At 48.3% G+C, this 15,957-nt stretch overlaps 6 protein-coding genes across 6 annotated transcripts; 3 read left to right on the forward strand and 3 right to left on the reverse strand.

The window, feature by feature from the left end:
• Nucleotides 1-459: 459 nt before the first annotated feature.
• On the reverse strand, nt 460-2,625 carry BP5553_03689 (Multidrug resistance efflux transporter EmrE; the record flags this gene model as incomplete). Its single annotated transcript, XM_032012312.1, has 2 exons — nt 460-1,715; nt 1,770-2,625. The coding sequence occupies 2 exons, from the start codon at nt 2,623-2,625 to the stop codon at nt 460-462; spliced, it is 2,112 nt and encodes a 703-aa protein (XP_031872005.1).
• Nucleotides 2,626-2,778: 153 nt separating this feature from the next.
• BP5553_03690 (uncharacterized protein) lies at nt 2,779-4,767 on the forward strand (the record flags this gene model as incomplete). The annotated part of the gene is made up of 1 exon (XM_032012313.1): nt 2,779-4,767. One exon carries the CDS (start codon nt 2,779-2,781, stop codon nt 4,765-4,767), a length of 1,989 nt encoding a protein of 662 aa, XP_031872006.1.
• Nucleotides 4,768-5,088: 321 nt separating this feature from the next.
• Nucleotides 5,089-6,719, reverse strand: BP5553_03691 (Beta-lactamase protein; the record flags this gene model as incomplete). The annotated part of the gene is made up of 6 exons (XM_032012314.1): nt 5,089-5,144; nt 5,212-5,866; nt 5,946-6,082; nt 6,183-6,300; nt 6,362-6,609; nt 6,668-6,719. 6 exons carry the CDS (start codon nt 6,717-6,719, stop codon nt 5,089-5,091), a joined length of 1,266 nt encoding a protein of 421 aa, XP_031872007.1.
• A 5,227-nt stretch (nt 6,720-11,946) lies between these two features.
• On the reverse strand, nt 11,947-12,344 carry BP5553_03692 (uncharacterized protein; the record flags this gene model as incomplete). The annotated part of the gene is made up of 3 exons (XM_032012315.1): nt 11,947-12,106; nt 12,170-12,265; nt 12,331-12,344. The coding sequence occupies 3 exons, from the start codon at nt 12,342-12,344 to the stop codon at nt 11,947-11,949; spliced, it is 270 nt and encodes an 89-aa protein (XP_031872008.1).
• Nucleotides 12,345-12,764: 420 nt separating this feature from the next.
• Nucleotides 12,765-14,283, forward strand: BP5553_03693 (Uncharacterized protein; the record flags this gene model as incomplete). Its single annotated transcript, XM_032012316.1, has 2 exons — nt 12,765-13,187; nt 13,240-14,283. The coding sequence occupies 2 exons, from the start codon at nt 12,765-12,767 to the stop codon at nt 14,281-14,283; spliced, it is 1,467 nt and encodes a 488-aa protein (XP_031872009.1).
• A 541-nt stretch (nt 14,284-14,824) lies between these two features.
• BP5553_03694 (Uncharacterized protein) lies at nt 14,825-15,837 on the forward strand (the record flags this gene model as incomplete). The annotated part of the gene is made up of 2 exons (XM_032012317.1): nt 14,825-15,086; nt 15,257-15,837. 2 exons carry the CDS (start codon nt 14,825-14,827, stop codon nt 15,835-15,837), a joined length of 843 nt encoding a protein of 280 aa, XP_031872010.1.
• Nucleotides 15,838-15,957: the final 120 nt, after the last annotated feature.

Here is a 15,957-nt window from a genome sequence, read left to right on the forward strand (position 1 = left end):
ATACTGCACCCTACGCAGTGCACCTTAGTTATGTCAAAGTATATTTAGCGGCCGACTTTTTATAAATTGTAGCTATTCCCAAGGACCATCAGGCGCTGCTGCATACTCTCAGTACCATAACAAGACGCTAATTCCCTTGTGATATACGTTTCTGTGGTCCATAGACAACTCAGATTCATGCATGACTTAAAGCATTGCCTGATATATGAGCAAAGGAGGTTAGACCTGCTAACACTCCAAGCCTAAGATAGGCAGGTTTCTCTTAATCACACTTAGAAACAAACAACCGCCACCACCAGCGCTCACATATTAAACTTCAAAAGCATAAACAACATAAAAACTTGAAGATGCACGCATATGTTGAGATGCATAGTTATTGAGGTTTGTATAAATAATGATATCCGCCCCATACGCCGAGGGCTATGTAGAGGTAAAATATGTTATGTCAAAAGAATTACATTACGACCCACTAGGACCAGCCTCTTCATTTCCCCCTTCGTCTCGAGAGCTAGCTATGTACCGCTTACCCCGAAGTAGATCTCCCAAGGTATTACTCAAACTGCGAGTCCTCGTTATAGGTGACCAATTCCCAGCATCATTTCCAAATGATCTACTAGTATCTTCTGTGGCGTCACCATATTTCGATGACGAATCGCCTAATTCGTCATGGGTCCCGTTGCTTGTATACGATAGTCGCTGCGATCCAGACTTTGACCGCTGAAGTGCTAATTGTGATCGCTTCATGCCCTTCGAGCGGGATACGTCAACACTGCGCCGTAATGTGTCTGCAACGACCACGCTCAATCCTCCAGAAAGTGGAGAAATAAAAGGCCCTGGTATCATCCGCGATATGGAATGCCTTGCAACTGGAGTAACTGGTCGGTCCGCAAGTGGTAGAGCATGAGATCCCAATAAAGTCGAGTCAGTCTGTACATCCGTTGAGGTTGGTTGCGCTTCCAGAAGTGGCCTAGCCGACTGGGATGAGCTAGGCATGCCAGGTCGCCTCACATCCAGGAGGTCTTCAGCTGAACTTCCCCAAGGATTCCTGAGGAGGGGTGCCTGTTCCGGTTCATTAGATTCCGACGGAGGTATAGAGTAAGACACCCGGGTAGATTGCTGAGAGGAATCCGAATACATTCTGGGAGTCCGTGGTCGCGAAGAAGGTGCTGCGAAGCTCACGCGAGAAGATCTTCTCGGCCCAGCAGCATCCTCACATGTACCATCCTCACTCCGAACAACCGTCTTGCTAGTCCGCCAGGGATCGAAGCTGTAATCTGTGTGGGGACGTGCTGTCTCCCCACCAGCAGCCTCCTGGTCTCCAAGCCCAATTCTCTCTTCCTCTCCCTCCACTTCCTGATCCTCATCGCCCATGTCATCATGTGGCGGCCTACCGCTAGTGATAAGGAAAACACCGAAAAAGGTGAGGAGGCACCCCCCAAAAAATTTCACCGCTCTCTGGGGTGTTGTTTTCTCGAAGTCTCTGTATAAAACAGCGCTTCCAATAATAACTGATAATGTAAACATGACAAATTGAACTGGAATGACCTGGGTAGAATCGAATCGCTGCAGGGATTTGTTCACGTAGCGGACCTGCATTACTGCTGTGCCAATTAGAACAGCTAACAGTGCATATGTGACTGGTGTCGTTAAGGCTCTCCACAGCGTTGAGGAAAGCATGGATGCAACACCTTTGGTTGATAGGGCAGTGTATCCGCCTGATACCATTAATTTCTAAATGATAAATTACAAATGAGGGATTTAATGCTTACCGAACAACCCGACAAGCCCCAGGTCTATGAGGATGGTTTTGTTACCGTACCTCGGGCTTGCCCACACCAACACGGCAATCATGGATACGGTAATAGCCATATAAATTTCGAATTCAAGGGTTGTAATAGCACCCCAAACTTCATGCGGTCCAAATTTCTTCTCCTGGTGTTTCGCACTGAGCACAACCGTAACTGCGCCTGCAACTGCAACGAGGACGCCCCAGAAATCTCGTAGTCGAAAGCGCTCTTTCAGCATTATAGGCGCAATGACGCAGTTCGATATCAAAGCGACAACACCTAGGGGGGATACGATTGAAGCCGGAGCAAAGCCATAAGCTAGAAAATTTCCTGTCTCCCCGATCGTCATCAAGATGATTCCTCCCCACCAATATGGCGACTTGAGATAGGTTTTAGCTTGCGCCGAATGATGGCTCGAGTCGGTCGTGGATTGCGAGTTCGTTGAATGGAAAGATTTCCGCAGAGGATCATCCTCGTCACTTCCCTCGTGGTAGCGCTCATGGTCCTCTGTATCCTGACCTCCATTTGCATTGGTGGCTCCATATCCACTTTGAGCGCGTTTTGCTGCATTTCTTGCAAGTTCCTTCTGCTGCAACCGCTCTTTGTGCAGCCGTATGTGCGCATATCGTTGTATGTTTAGCGCAAAGGAAATGAGGATATTCCCGACGATTGCCGTAACGATTCCAATAATCGACGACCACCGTTGGAGCTGCGAGTTACCATCATCGAAGAGGATGACGCTGCTGAGACCCCATAGAGGCTCGGATCTGTGGAAATGATATGCGTCGGAAGGGTGGAGATTGGTTGCACAATCCCGGGTCAAGGTCGAGATATACATGGTAGCGGACGTTGATAGATGAGGCTTCGAAATTCACCCCACGCATTACCCTCAACGGAAAACTCCAGGAGCGTTGGGGAGCGCAGCCAATTCCTTCATAAACATTAGGATGTAGTGCCGATCGATTCCGCTCTGCGGGTTATGCTTGTCGCTATGGTCGTCGTCGTCGTCGTTGTCGGTGATCGTAAGAACGAAGTCGGCGCGGGCGGGTTGCAGATGCAGGCCGTCGTCATTTGCCAGCCGCGGACTGACAGGGGACAAGGCTCACCTAAGGTTTCCGCCGCCTCCAAATCTCGACGCCCTTTCAGCTCACCAACAACTCAACTCTACGACAAAATGAGCGACGGGGAAGATTTCGAAGTGGAGGTTCCTGAATTGGCACAGGATGATCCTATGCGGGCATTCTTGCCGCAGTCCTTTGGGAAAAGGTCAAAGGAGGCAGATGTCGCGGCGCAAATTGGTCGGACGAAAAGACAAGTCGAGAAAGCTCCAGCTGTGAAAGATGCAAAAGCAGAAGAAAGGGTCAGAGACGAAGACGAACGAACCCGGGCTCAACAAGAGCCAGCATCAAAGGATTATGGGTCCGACGAGGACGATTCAGAAGACTCCGGCGAGTCTGACGACGACGAGTTTCCAACCTCCCACGAACTAGTCCTCAAAACCCACGAACGGGCAGTGACTAGCACAACTCTCGATCCAGCAGGTTCAAGGCTGGTCACTGGCTCGACTGATTGTACATTAAAACTACATGATTTTGCTTCGATGACACCTACGACCCTGCGAGCATTCAAAAGCGTGGACCCCAGTGCATCAAAGATCTCGGCAAACTCAGAGACACATCCTATCAACCATGTGGAATTCAACACATTATCGCCAGGGTCATTTCTATGCATATCGGCGCATCCTCAAGCAAAGATTATGAGCAGAGATGGTGATGTTCTTACAGAGTTTGTGAAGGGCGATATGTATTTGAGGGATATGAACAACACCAAAGGGCATATTTCGGAGGTCACCACCGGCACATGGAACCCGGTGAATAAAAATTTATGTGTTACAGCTGGGACGGATAGTACATTACGAATTTGGGATGTAAACTTCAAACGAAGCCAGAAAGAAGTCATTGTCCATAAGTCGAGGGCGGCAGGAGCAGCTGGAAGGACAAGGATGACAGCTGTGGTATGGGGAAGCCCGCTCCAAGGTGGCAACAATGTGCTCGTTGCTGCAGCTCTGGATGGAAGTCTTGTTATGTGGAGTGGGGATGGACCTTATGCACGACCCGCGGCTGAAATCAGAGAGGCTCATAAACCGAATACCTGGACCGGCGGTATCGACATCAGCTCAGATGGCAGAATGGTGGTCACGAGAGGTGGCGATGATCTGATCAAGCTCTGGGATACGCGAAAATTCAAGACTCCTGTGGTAACCGTTGCCCATCCGTCAACTTCCGACCATTACTCTATGTCCAACATTAAATATTCTCCTAACTCATCCAATATCCTGACGGGGTCATCATCCGGTCATTTGCACATCCTGAATCCCGGCAACCTCCAACCCGAACTTGTCACTCCTGTCACTCCCGGATCCGCCCTCATCACAGTGCAGTGGCACCCAAAACTCAACCAAATCGTGACAGGCTCTACGAACTCCGAAGTCCACATCCTCTACAGCCCTAATACCTCCTCCCGAGGCGCCGTCGACGTGATGTCTCGGGCACCCAAGAAACGACACGTGGATGACGACCCCAACTTCACTACAGATCAATCCGGTGGCATTTCGGGCGACAGCATTGTCACTCCAGGCGGCGTACTTAGCAACACGAACGCGAACTCATTTGCCGCTCGACATCCAACAGTCGGGCTGACAGCCTCTGGCAAATCGCGGGATCCACGTCGACCCCAAGTGCCATTGGTCACGCCATTCATGAAGAGCCAACCGGATGAACAGCATATCAATGAGAGCATCCCACTCAGCAGTATGCGAGACGAGGATCCGCGAGAGGCATTGCTGAAGTATGCCGAACTTGCTAAGAAGGATCCGCTTTTCACAAATGCTTGGAAAGATACGCAGCCTGTAACGCAATATGCGAATGCTAGTGACGATGAAGAGGAGGAAGGACCAGACAGGAAAAAGGCTAAACGTTGATGAATATACCATTGGGAGGCACATCGTCAGGCGTAAGAGGAACGGGAAGCGAAAATATAGCATGGAATTGCAGGTGTTCAGGTTGTAAAATCATAAATCGTTTCAATTTCGCTGAATAAGAGTTATTCCGGCGCATTAATCCTTGCTGCCATATCAAAAATATTTTCATCCGGATGAGCCTGATCTCCTTTTCAAAGATTTAAGAACCTGACTATTCGTGCAAAAGGGGTTATGGATGAACTTGCTATTATTGTGCTAATTGAATATAGGAGTTTACAGGCTTCCGGTTTGTGTAGCTACGAGATGCGGTTAGAGGGTTGCTTAGCCCTGGTAGACAGCCGCCTCAAGTTGCCCCCAAAGACCGAGGACCTGAGGATCTATTAAACCCGTTAGCCTTAGCTTCGTTTCCATGTAACAGCGATTCAAATACAGAAATAAACCTACCGCCAAAAGGCAGAATCTGACTAGCAATAATGCCGCCAACACCCCTCTCGCGATCGCACCACCAAAAGAGGTTAGGCAAACCAGCCCACCATCCAGTGTTTCTTCCTCTTCCGGTGGCTCCCTCATGGATGGTCAACATGAAAGTAAGGCCCCAACCCTGCTCTTGCTCCGGTGGCTGGGGATACAGTTGGGGGAGCTCGTTGGTCAGTTCTGGGTTCGCAGCATGAATCGTCTCTCGACCAAAATTTGGCAGCTCAGGGATCGAATTGCTGAACATCTCATCAACCGTCTCAGGCTTGAGGATCTGCTGATTCGTACGTGGAGAAGTTCCGTTATTTAATAGGGTGGCGATAATTTGGGCATATTCACGTGGCTGGGCGAAGCAGCCTGCGCCGCCGGAGTTGAAGATGTGCTTTTGACCTTCTGGGTCTTCAGCTGATGGCGAGAGCGGCGCTCGTTGGGGATGCTCCCGGCCTGCAAGATGGCCGTCTGGATAGCGCTGGCTCATGTGGACAAGCTTGGATTTCATGTACTTTGATGGGAAGAAAGAGGTATTTTGTAAGCCGAGGGGAGCGAAAATGTTCTTTTGGCAATAGTTGCTCAAAGATACGCCTGTGGCACGCTCGATGAGGAGGCCGACCCAGTCAATGTTGGTCTGTAAATTTATCAGCCATAAGATTCGTTAATACAAGTTGATTGGGAATAGGAGCTGAAAGTAGTAGGGTAGAACTTACGCCGTAGTTGAACTTCTCTCCAGGCTCGAACAGAAGTGGTGCTGTCATATCCTCGGGCTTTCCGGAAAACTCGTCAATTCCGGCTGGGAAACCGTATCGCCTGATCTCCTTGTTGAAGAAGGTATAGCCAAAGCCAGCTATACAAAATTAATTAACACGGTCCTTGTATCCATCAACTCATTTGGCCCGTCCACATCCTTCGCTAGCCTGAGTGGCAGGGTCGAGCAAAGTACGCACCAGTGTGAGTAAGTAGTTTCCGCAGAGTGATCCTATTCTTCTTTTCCACGAGGATTGGTTCTCCGGTCTTCTCCTCGAATCCCTTGAGAATTTTGATGTCCTTCAGCTCTGGGGCGAGCTATCACACACAAACATTCGTTAGCAGTTAGTCAAATAGTAGATTTTGAACATTCATGTACCTTCTCAACCACGTCCGCATCATCCAAGGAGAATTTTCCCTGCTCAATGAGTTGCATAGCAGCAATTCCAACAATCATCTTAGTACAACTCGCAATCCAAAATACGCTGTCCAAATCCACCTTCTGAGGCGAATCAACTCCTCTAAACCCAGAGGCATGGGATACGAGCTCTTCGCCACGGGCATTGACCGCTACAAAAACTGCGCCTGGGATTTGTGATTTGGTGTCGGCGGTCGCGGCATCAATGGCTGTGAGGATAGTTAGATGAGTGGCTAGAGAATGCGAGCTGCAAATGGAGGTAAGGACTTTTCTTGATAGCCGCAACGCTCTCCGACTTCAATGTATGGACTGGCGCCATCGTATCCTTCGTTTCCTGCTCTTTACGTGTTACCTCTAGCTTATCCCACGTGAACTTGGAGTGGGCACTAGTTTCCGGTTCCCAGCTAGGTAGTGAGAATTCTTTCAAAAGGTTGATGGTTGACAAATTGATCTTTGCAGCTTGACTCGAAGTACCTGTCTCAATTACAGGTGGTTATAGAGGCAGGGCAACGAAATGAATATGGAGCACAAGGACAAAAAACATAAGAACGACTCAAGAGGGACCATTTATATCCAACTACCCCCACTACGCCGGTAACCCCTTGGCCGTATGGTAATGTAGTGCGTAGCGGGGTTGAAGCGGGGTTGAAGAAGCCGGACTATTGTCAACACAAGAGAGTGAAGACTCGACAACGCCTCAATTGCTGCGCAACTGTTGTGGTACCTTTAGACTGTAGTCTCCTGGGCAATTGGCCCAATCCGAGACAACTTTGCCTTAGCGGGCCTCGTTGTGGCCTATAGGGTGTGGAGCGTGAGGCGAGGCCGATGTCCATCCTCGGTGGAAGGGAGAGGTCAGATGCGAATGAGAATGCGCGTTAGATTATGGGATCGTCACTACACCGTACTCCAGTACGCCTAGCGGAAAGTAGGAAGTATTTGTGGGGATTGTAGAGCTCTCCGTCTTATCCTCTTTGGGGAAAATGCACTCGCAGAGCTGTCGTTCATAAAGCCGAATATGGTGTGATGTAATGTCGTACTTCGTGCGACGTTGGAGCTTTACGAGTACTTGCACTCGTATATGGCGCATTATTAGAAGGATTTGGTACAAAACTGGTTTTGCCTGTATTGTTAGGCACAACGGCCATTACCCAAGTATGGTTCTGGCATCGCCCTCCTATAGCGCATTACTATCCGGCCTCGCTACAGGCCTCGGTACACGGTAGCCCGGGCCTAGGGAACTACATCTACCTAATAACTCGGCCGCGGCGCGGGTACCCAGCGCTCGCCCAACGACTCCGTAGGCTTTTCTGCCCTGTAGCTTACTCCGTAGGCCAAACACCCACTATATCTACCCCTATAAAGTACTATCACAGGAACTCCTTTCAGAGCTATATAAAATACAGTAGTAGATACTAATAAAGAGTATAGATAGTATATAGAGTAAAGGTACGAAAACGACTTGCGAATAGCTTCACTTTACGACCGGACAGAATTAGAATTCTTATTATTACACTCTAATACGTAGGCTATCTACTTCGTAGATTGTATAGGAATCTACGATATATGTATAGGAGGACGATGCCGGAATGACTTTTGGGTAATGGCCGTAGGTGCCTGAAAAAGTAAGTTTGCACCAAATCCTTCTAATAATGCGCCATACATGTACTTGTATCTCAGGATCCCGAAATCTTCCCAGAGTCGAACAGCGTAGATGGTCACCAGCCACATCCACCAGCCAACCCCGTGCTAGGGACTTCAAGTTTATATAAGTTTGCGGTGCGTCATCTGTGCCATAGTTGAAGGAGTATCAAAACACTATGTAGAACGGCATGCCGGTTGTGGGATGAGCCACGTCCCGCGTTCTACTTGATTTCAATTCCTGAAAATTGTCTATCCTCGCCGAGTAATGTGGCTGAAGATAACGTTATGTTCAATTTTGGAACTGTATCCCCAACGATAATTTTAGCACCATCCCACCTACAACGGCGAAACAGTTACCCCACCAGTGGTCTGCCTACGTTGTTATAAGTCGCTCATCTGGAGTTTTACTAGATGAAAGTATAAGACACGACTAACCTGACGTGGTACATGGAGGCTTTATTCATTCGCTGTCCAGTTTACAAAATATCTCGAATCCCCTATTGCTAATTAATAACCCCGACTCCTACGTCAACTCTATACACCCACTTAGCTATGCTGATCGCTGCCCGCGAATCCTGTCATTCAACAGCATTTATTGATTGACCTTGTATTATATTGTACCTTCTAACTTCTACATTTTTCATGAACTTGACCTAGTACATGCCATCTGGCTGTTGGCTACAGTGCCCCTTCTAATTATTCCCACCTTCCGTCAAATTCGTCGGTGGGAGGTCGTTGGAATTAGGCAGAATATCGAAAGCAAAGGGAACAAGAAAGGCGATCAGTTATCGTACACAATCCGTGACATTACTGAATAAACACCAAGCTCCTTCATCCTCCTCTCTGCCCAAACTGCCAGGTCACCGAAATATTGTTCCAGATCGTCACCTTGCCACTCTCGCAAGCAAACCAAAGGTAGCGTGCGTCTTTCCCTGCCTGGATTGCACGTTCGTAATTAGGCACTTGATTAAAGAGAACCTACACCGAGAAAGTCGGTTACCTATCTGCTCATGCACTGAGAAAGGCGATATTTCGTACCTGAACGAAGGACGTACCATGAAATATTGCCTCGTCCCTGTCATGTACTGGACATGGTCGCCCGGAGTTGCGTCGTCAGGTACTCAAATAAATGAAGGGGCGGCATTCTCATCTGTTACTAGATCGACCCCTACAGCCATTAACGGACCGGACAGGATAGCCGGCACAATACACCAGTTTCCTAGTCGTAGAAGGACGTACGAGGGGTTGACCGTTTATATCTATTTTAATCGACATATTGTGAATGCCGAAATCGCCATGCTCGAGAACAAGACGGTAGAGAGAGGTCTGGTCGCTATCTATATACGTAATGTGTGGGATAAGGCGTAATGGAGACTGCTTAGCCGCCGCAGTAATAGGACCAGCGGTAATATTGTCACTCTCCCACCCAATCATGTCGCCAATGTTCTTAATTATTGCTTCGATCTTGGATATAAAAAGAGCAATACAGAACTCGCGTGTAGGACCAATAGGAATATGAAGCAATTTGGGCTTCTGTTCAAAGAGTCGTTCGCGGAGAGAAGTAGCAACAAAGTGGAGTGGAAGATTAAAGTTAAACAACAATGCGCGGATACAGGCCGACTGAGTTAGAAGACAAGCCTAGTAAGACGGTTAGTAGAGTTAACTTAAATTAAGTAGAATATATTACTAAATAATATAGGCACGTCCTCTCTGTTCTGGGCAAGATCCCGCCATATATTATTTTCTCCCTCTGCTTTTTTAATCAAAGACAAGTGACGGCCGGCGATATCCTAAGAGAGATCAGGTCTAGGACCACTGTGCTGCACTGGGATACAGTGGTAAAGTAGGCGGGAGGCCAACATATCAGTCTCTTAGCGTAAGAGCTCGTATACAGCCACCTCGAACTTGACCTCGGGAACTTGTTTATAAATAGGCGCCGTCAAAGTTAGGCATATTAACGTCGTCACGAGACATACGCACTACGATGTCCGGTCGATTCGACAGTTTAAGGTAGATACCCCGTGCGCTATCCATCCTTAGTGTTAATATGGAATCGGATTATAAAAATATAGATTTCAAACTGGAACTCACGTAGTTATTGGAGCCTTTGGAGATGACCGAGATGTCAATCACGTGGGCGTCGAGATTCTGCTCAATCTCTTGAATAAGGAGGTTTACATCCCAAAGTCCGTGGAAGGGGCTGTTACCGCTGCAGACCAGGGTGAACAGCTATTTGCCGTCGATGTCGTTGCCATCCGACATCTTAGGCCAATCATCATGATTGTACATTATTGGCGGTGAGAGTTCTGAGAAATACGATATTGATCTCAAAGAGAGGACGCGAGCGGCGAGAAGGTCAAGGAACACCTGAGTGGTTTATATAATGGTTGCGAAGCGTCAGGGAGGTGGAAGAGTCTTGGCTGTCTGGAGTGGTAAGGTAAGGTAGGAAGTGCAAGGCCGACCATATACAGAGTACTGCCAGATGGTGAGCATAAGCGAGGGCTCCAATACGAGTAAATGTGAGCCGAGAATGTTGAAGTATGTAGTCGGCGATTTGATAATAGATATTGTCTAATATCGTGTTTTCGAAATCTGGGTTTAAGACTAAGTCATCTTGATCGCTGTCGGTCGGGGTCGTAAGGATTGTCAAGAAGGACAGCCCGCTAATAAAGTCCATTATAATAAACGGCCCAAATTGCTCGCGGGATCTCTGCGGTCAGGACCTAGCTGTGCACATGAGGGAGAGGAATAGTGATATTTTGGCTGAGGATTTCCATGATCCGGTATTCGTTAAGGACTTTTTCGTCCCTGAAAGCTGTATGGCCGAGTTTTGGGAACCAAATAATAGCGTCTAGTCCATCATTGAAGCAGATGCGAAAGTTAAGGTTAAAGGATCCGTGAAAGGAAACCAACAAGCGTTCCGACTCCACTTTATTCTCGGCAGCTGGCAAAAAAGTGGCCAATTCAGCCCTTGAGTCGAATATTCGATTTAACCAAGCCATGACTTCATCATCACCATCGGTGTCAGCTATCTCATCAACACGTGTCTTGAGTGAGGATGTCTTTTGAGACATGGCGGGCACTGATATGTAAATTGGGCAAGGTGACTGAAAGTATAGTCGACCGGAATGGATAGAAGAGTTGGAAGGACATTAGATTCCGTATCAAATGCCACGACTTTGACGGGACACTACTGATTGGCCTAAAGCTTCAGCCATTGAAACCCTCAGTGCAGGAGCCGTTGTGCTAGTTCTAGGCCCCAATAATACAGGTTTTGCTGGAAATCCTCGCGAAGCTCTGCTTTCACAAGTCCCACCTGAGAGCTCTTTCTAGAGTGACCACTAATCAGTGCTGCTGGGTGGCACCTATGTCGAAGGGCAAATTGCCCCGACCGACCAACCGTATTGTTTATCTGTAAGTCCACTAGACGTTGAGATTGGAGTAGATTGGCTGATTGGGTTGGGGTCCCGTAAACCTAGTAGATATAAATGTTAAGTAAGCAAGTTATCCCTCCACAGGAATACTCAAACATCACCACATATAGCGCCCTCACAATATATGTCCTAGTTATAGTCATCCATAATATGCAGTAGCAAACCCTAAATGCCACATTTCAATAAAAGGCCTATCACTGGAGCGACCCTTAACGGCCCGGCGTGTCACTAAATGTTGCGTCATGGCCGAAGTCAAGATCGTAGACAACTTGATAGTGCTTAAATCTGCCTGTACTTAGATTCCAGCGATGAGAAAAGCATATAGATCCTCGGGTTCCTGAGCAGAGGCCATGATAACCTCTGACAAATAGAGACAAAGGGCAGAGCTATATTTGATGGCGAGGAAGGTTGCCAGCGTTGAAATTCGTCGTATATGTACAGTGGTTTGACCTCCAACAACAATTCGCTGTCCTAATGATGAGGATCACTGTGACTTCCATGGTCATCCTTCAAGAACATATATTCGTATCCGCAATACGCTGCAAATGCCACCGTCGCGATGCCCAATCCGGGAAAACTGCCTCTGAATCGATTCCATCGAGTGAAAGGTCCGCTGTATCGCCACGCCTCCCTGCACATGTTGATCAATATACGTAGCTCTTTATCCCTCTATATACTGCCATAGGAGGCTCACCTTCTTGCCCACGGGTCGTTTGCTGGTGCACCAGATGCTGCCGCTAAGTCTTTGGGGTTGAAGCCGGTGAGGTTCGCTCTCGGCGCTCTGCGAACACTGCAAGATCATCTATTAGCCTTCTGCCCAATCAACACATAGAAGTTCTTCTAAAGATACCGTACCTTGTGAAACGCATCTTGACGTCTTTGATCTTGCGCAAGGCTGTGTAGATGAGGCAGAGTGAAGCTCCCCAATCGTTGGATGTCGAAATGCTTGGCGCGAAACTAAGCTTAATCGCCGTGCCTTATGTAAGCGGGTCTGGTCAGCCATCAACCAGGCAGGTGGACCACCAGGTCCTTCGTATCGCAAGTCTCTGTTGAATCGCCAGCCCTGCCACCGTCAACTCCAGATCTACACAAGAATTGTATTTTCTTCTGCCTCCGAGTAAAACCGAGGCCAAGTATTGACCTGACAGCAAAACAGAGCTGCTCTTACCAACTTCGCCACTTTCGTTCCGGTCTAGACTCACCTTCCCTCGCGCGACACGCTCCGCCCATGAAAACCGTACACCTCCCCCGATCTTTCTGGACCAGCATAAACAGCACGCATATTCAACATGCCTCCGCAGATGCAACGCTTCGGCGGCGCACCGAATAGCCTTGCTTCTCACTACCAACAATATACAAGCCACTCTCAAGCTCATACCGCAGGACTACCTCCGCCCACCCTAGGTGCTAATCCAGGATTTATGAACGCGAACTCTATGAGCAATCCATTCGCGGTGAACGGCAATGCTTTAGGTGTTGGGAACTTTGGAGGCTCGGGCTTAGGGATGCCCGGCGGAACAGGTCTGGCAAGTCATGCTGCACAGATGAGCTTCGCAGGCGCTTCGGTACAACAAGGACACAACAACATGGGCGAGCCTGGGTCGCGGGCTATGGCAAATAAGGGCAGGATACGAGACGTCTGGAAGGGTAATCTACACGAGGAGATGGCAACTCTGCGCACTCTTATCGCTAAATATCCATACATTGCAATGGTGAGGATATGATTGTTTGAGAGAGCAATATCAATAGTTGACACCGTGCCAGGACACCGAGTTCCCAGGAGTAGTAGCGCGGCCTATGGGGGCTTTCAATGGGAAGAGCGACTATCACTATCAATGTCTACGCTGCAATGTAGATCTCTTGAAAATCATACAGCTCGGAATAACTTTATTCACAGAGGATGGGGACTGTCCTCCAGCGACGATGGATTCGAACGATATGACGGTATCTGGAGGCCGAAAATATGGCGCAGTCCAAGTTCCATGTACATGGCAGTTCAACTTCAAGTTCTCTACGAAAGAAGACATGTACTCGGAAGCATCGATTGAGGCTTTGGTCGCCGCCGGTGTTGACTTCGAGAGACTCGAACGGGATGGGATCGATCCATTCGAATTTGGCTCGCTTCTGATAAGCTCCGGCCTTGTATGCGACGAAGATGTACGATGGATCTCATTTCATGGCGGTTATGATTTCGGATACCTTACGAAAGTATTGCTCCGGCTTCCTCTACCAGATGATGAAGCAGCGTTCGACAGGTATATGAAGAAATTCTTCCCCAGTATCTACGACATCAAATATCTCATGAAATATGCCATTCGCCAGAATCAAATGGGCCAACTGACTCCTCTTGATTCCGCAAGCACTGAAATACTAGCCAAGTTTGAGCAGAAGCAAGGACTAGAGAGTCTTGCCGAGATCTTCAAAGTCAAGCGGCAAGGACAAGCACATCAAGCAGGATCAGACTCGTTGTTGACTGGAAAGGTGTTTTTCAAGATGCGGGAGCGAATATTCAAAGGCGAAATCGGCGACGAGCACATTGGGAAGGTGTGGGGTCTCGGTTTGCCAGAGCACCACGCTCCTCAGCAACATTCTACTCCACAGCATTATCACCAACAGCTTCAAGAGACTTCTACTCCGGGACAGAATGGTACTACTACGTATACAAATGGGGCGCCAAGCACGCCCAATACCGGAAATGCAAACCTCGCCAGCACTCCAGCTCACAACAGTAGTGCAGCAGGCATAGGCCCTTTGACGCCTGGAGGCGGTGGGGGTGTCTTCGGTTCTTTTCAATTCAGTAACAAATAGGAGGTGATGGCTCTCCTTGGTTTATTGGGGTTCGGAACACATTGCCGGCTGGATGGTTGCATTGGAGTTTACCTGGCGTGATGGCCGTGCTGAGCTGGAGGAGTTCGTTACTTGTGTCTGTTCATGTGTACATTATGGAAATATAGAAACCATTACACTGGCCTTCTTCTAGCCTTCGAGATATTTTCCTAGAGGAAATATGTGCTAAACGTAAATGGCACCATAGGTACTCCGTATGGCCAAAGCCGACGTCTAGCTATCGACTTTCGTCGTGATACGGTCAGGTGACCTGGATTTTGTCATTACATCACTTCCCAGTTTCCCAATATTTCGAAGAATGAAAGAATACCTCCTTGTACCTTATCACCTACCTACCTTAAAAATATATCCCTCGATCAACATAACTTGACGTTCGCCCTTTCCCCAGCCGTAGTGTTCTTTTGATCCTGTACCACTTCTCGGATCACATTCACACTCAACCCCACATCACCCTCAACAACTATTATACAACGTTACTTATATTTCCAAGCCACGGTGCACAATGTCACGCACACCTCATGTTCTCCTTCTTGGTGGCCATGGAAAGGTATCTTTGCTCCTAACTCCGAAGATTCTCGCCCGCGCGTGGAACCTCACTTCTGTGATCCGGAACCCCGCCCAAGAACCGGCCCTCGTTGAAGCGGGCAAGAATGGACCAGGGAAGATAAATGCGCTGGTGGAGAGTCTGGAGGATGTCAAGAGCGTGTCCGATGCTGGGAGGATTCTCGACACTGTGAAACCAGATTGGGTGGTTTGGTCTGCCGGTATGTCGTGATGTCTCAGTCTCTCTCCCGACGTCAGAGGTCATATTGCTTTCTACCCTCTGGTTGAAATTTTTCACTTTTTTGTTTATGCTATGGCCCTGATATATTTCCAATATTATTTAATACCTCCGACATGATAATCTCTATCCGATATTAATATTACATCCTAGGAGCAGGGGGCCATGGAGGTCCTGACCGCACCTATGCCATCGATCGCGATGCATGCATCCACTTCATCAGAGCCTCGGTATCCCGTCCATCAATCACCAAATTTCTTCTCGTCTCTGCGCTATCAATCCGCCGGAATCGGGCGCCATGGTGGGATGAGGATTCTTATGCCACGGTACAGAAAGTGAATAATGAGATGATGCCTCATTATTATAAAGCTAAGCTCGCGGCTGATGAGGCGCTTACTATTCTAGGAGAGGAGAGGATACGAAGCCAGCCAGAAGGGCCTACGTCTCCAAACTTTGGGTATATTATTTTAAGACCGGGAAATTTGAGTGATAAGGAAGAAACCGATAAGATTAGTCTCGGGAAAACTAAGGCAAGGGGTGCTGTTAGTAGGGGCGATGTCGCTGAGGTCGCTGTGAGGTTGCTGGAGAAGGAGGGGATTAAGGGTTGGTTTGACCTACTCGAGGGTGATGAGGGGGTAGCGAGTGCCGTGGAAAGGGTGGTCAAGGAGGGGGTGGATTCTATCGAGGGCGAGAGTTTGGATGCAATGAGGGAGGATCTTGAAAAACAAATTTGACAGACCGCGGATGGAAGGGAGAGTTGGCTTAGCTCAGAAAGCATAATTTTCAGCGACTACAACATGTCCATTCTCTGTACGTTCTTTTAACTACAGTTGCTTTTATAAGCATGCCATCAT

The sequence above is a fragment of the Venustampulla echinocandica genome, assembly GCF_003357145.1.
Source record: "Venustampulla echinocandica strain BP 5553 chromosome Unknown scaffold_1, whole genome shotgun sequence".
Classification (NCBI taxonomy): domain Eukaryota; kingdom Fungi; phylum Ascomycota; class Leotiomycetes; order Helotiales; family Pleuroascaceae; genus Venustampulla; species Venustampulla echinocandica.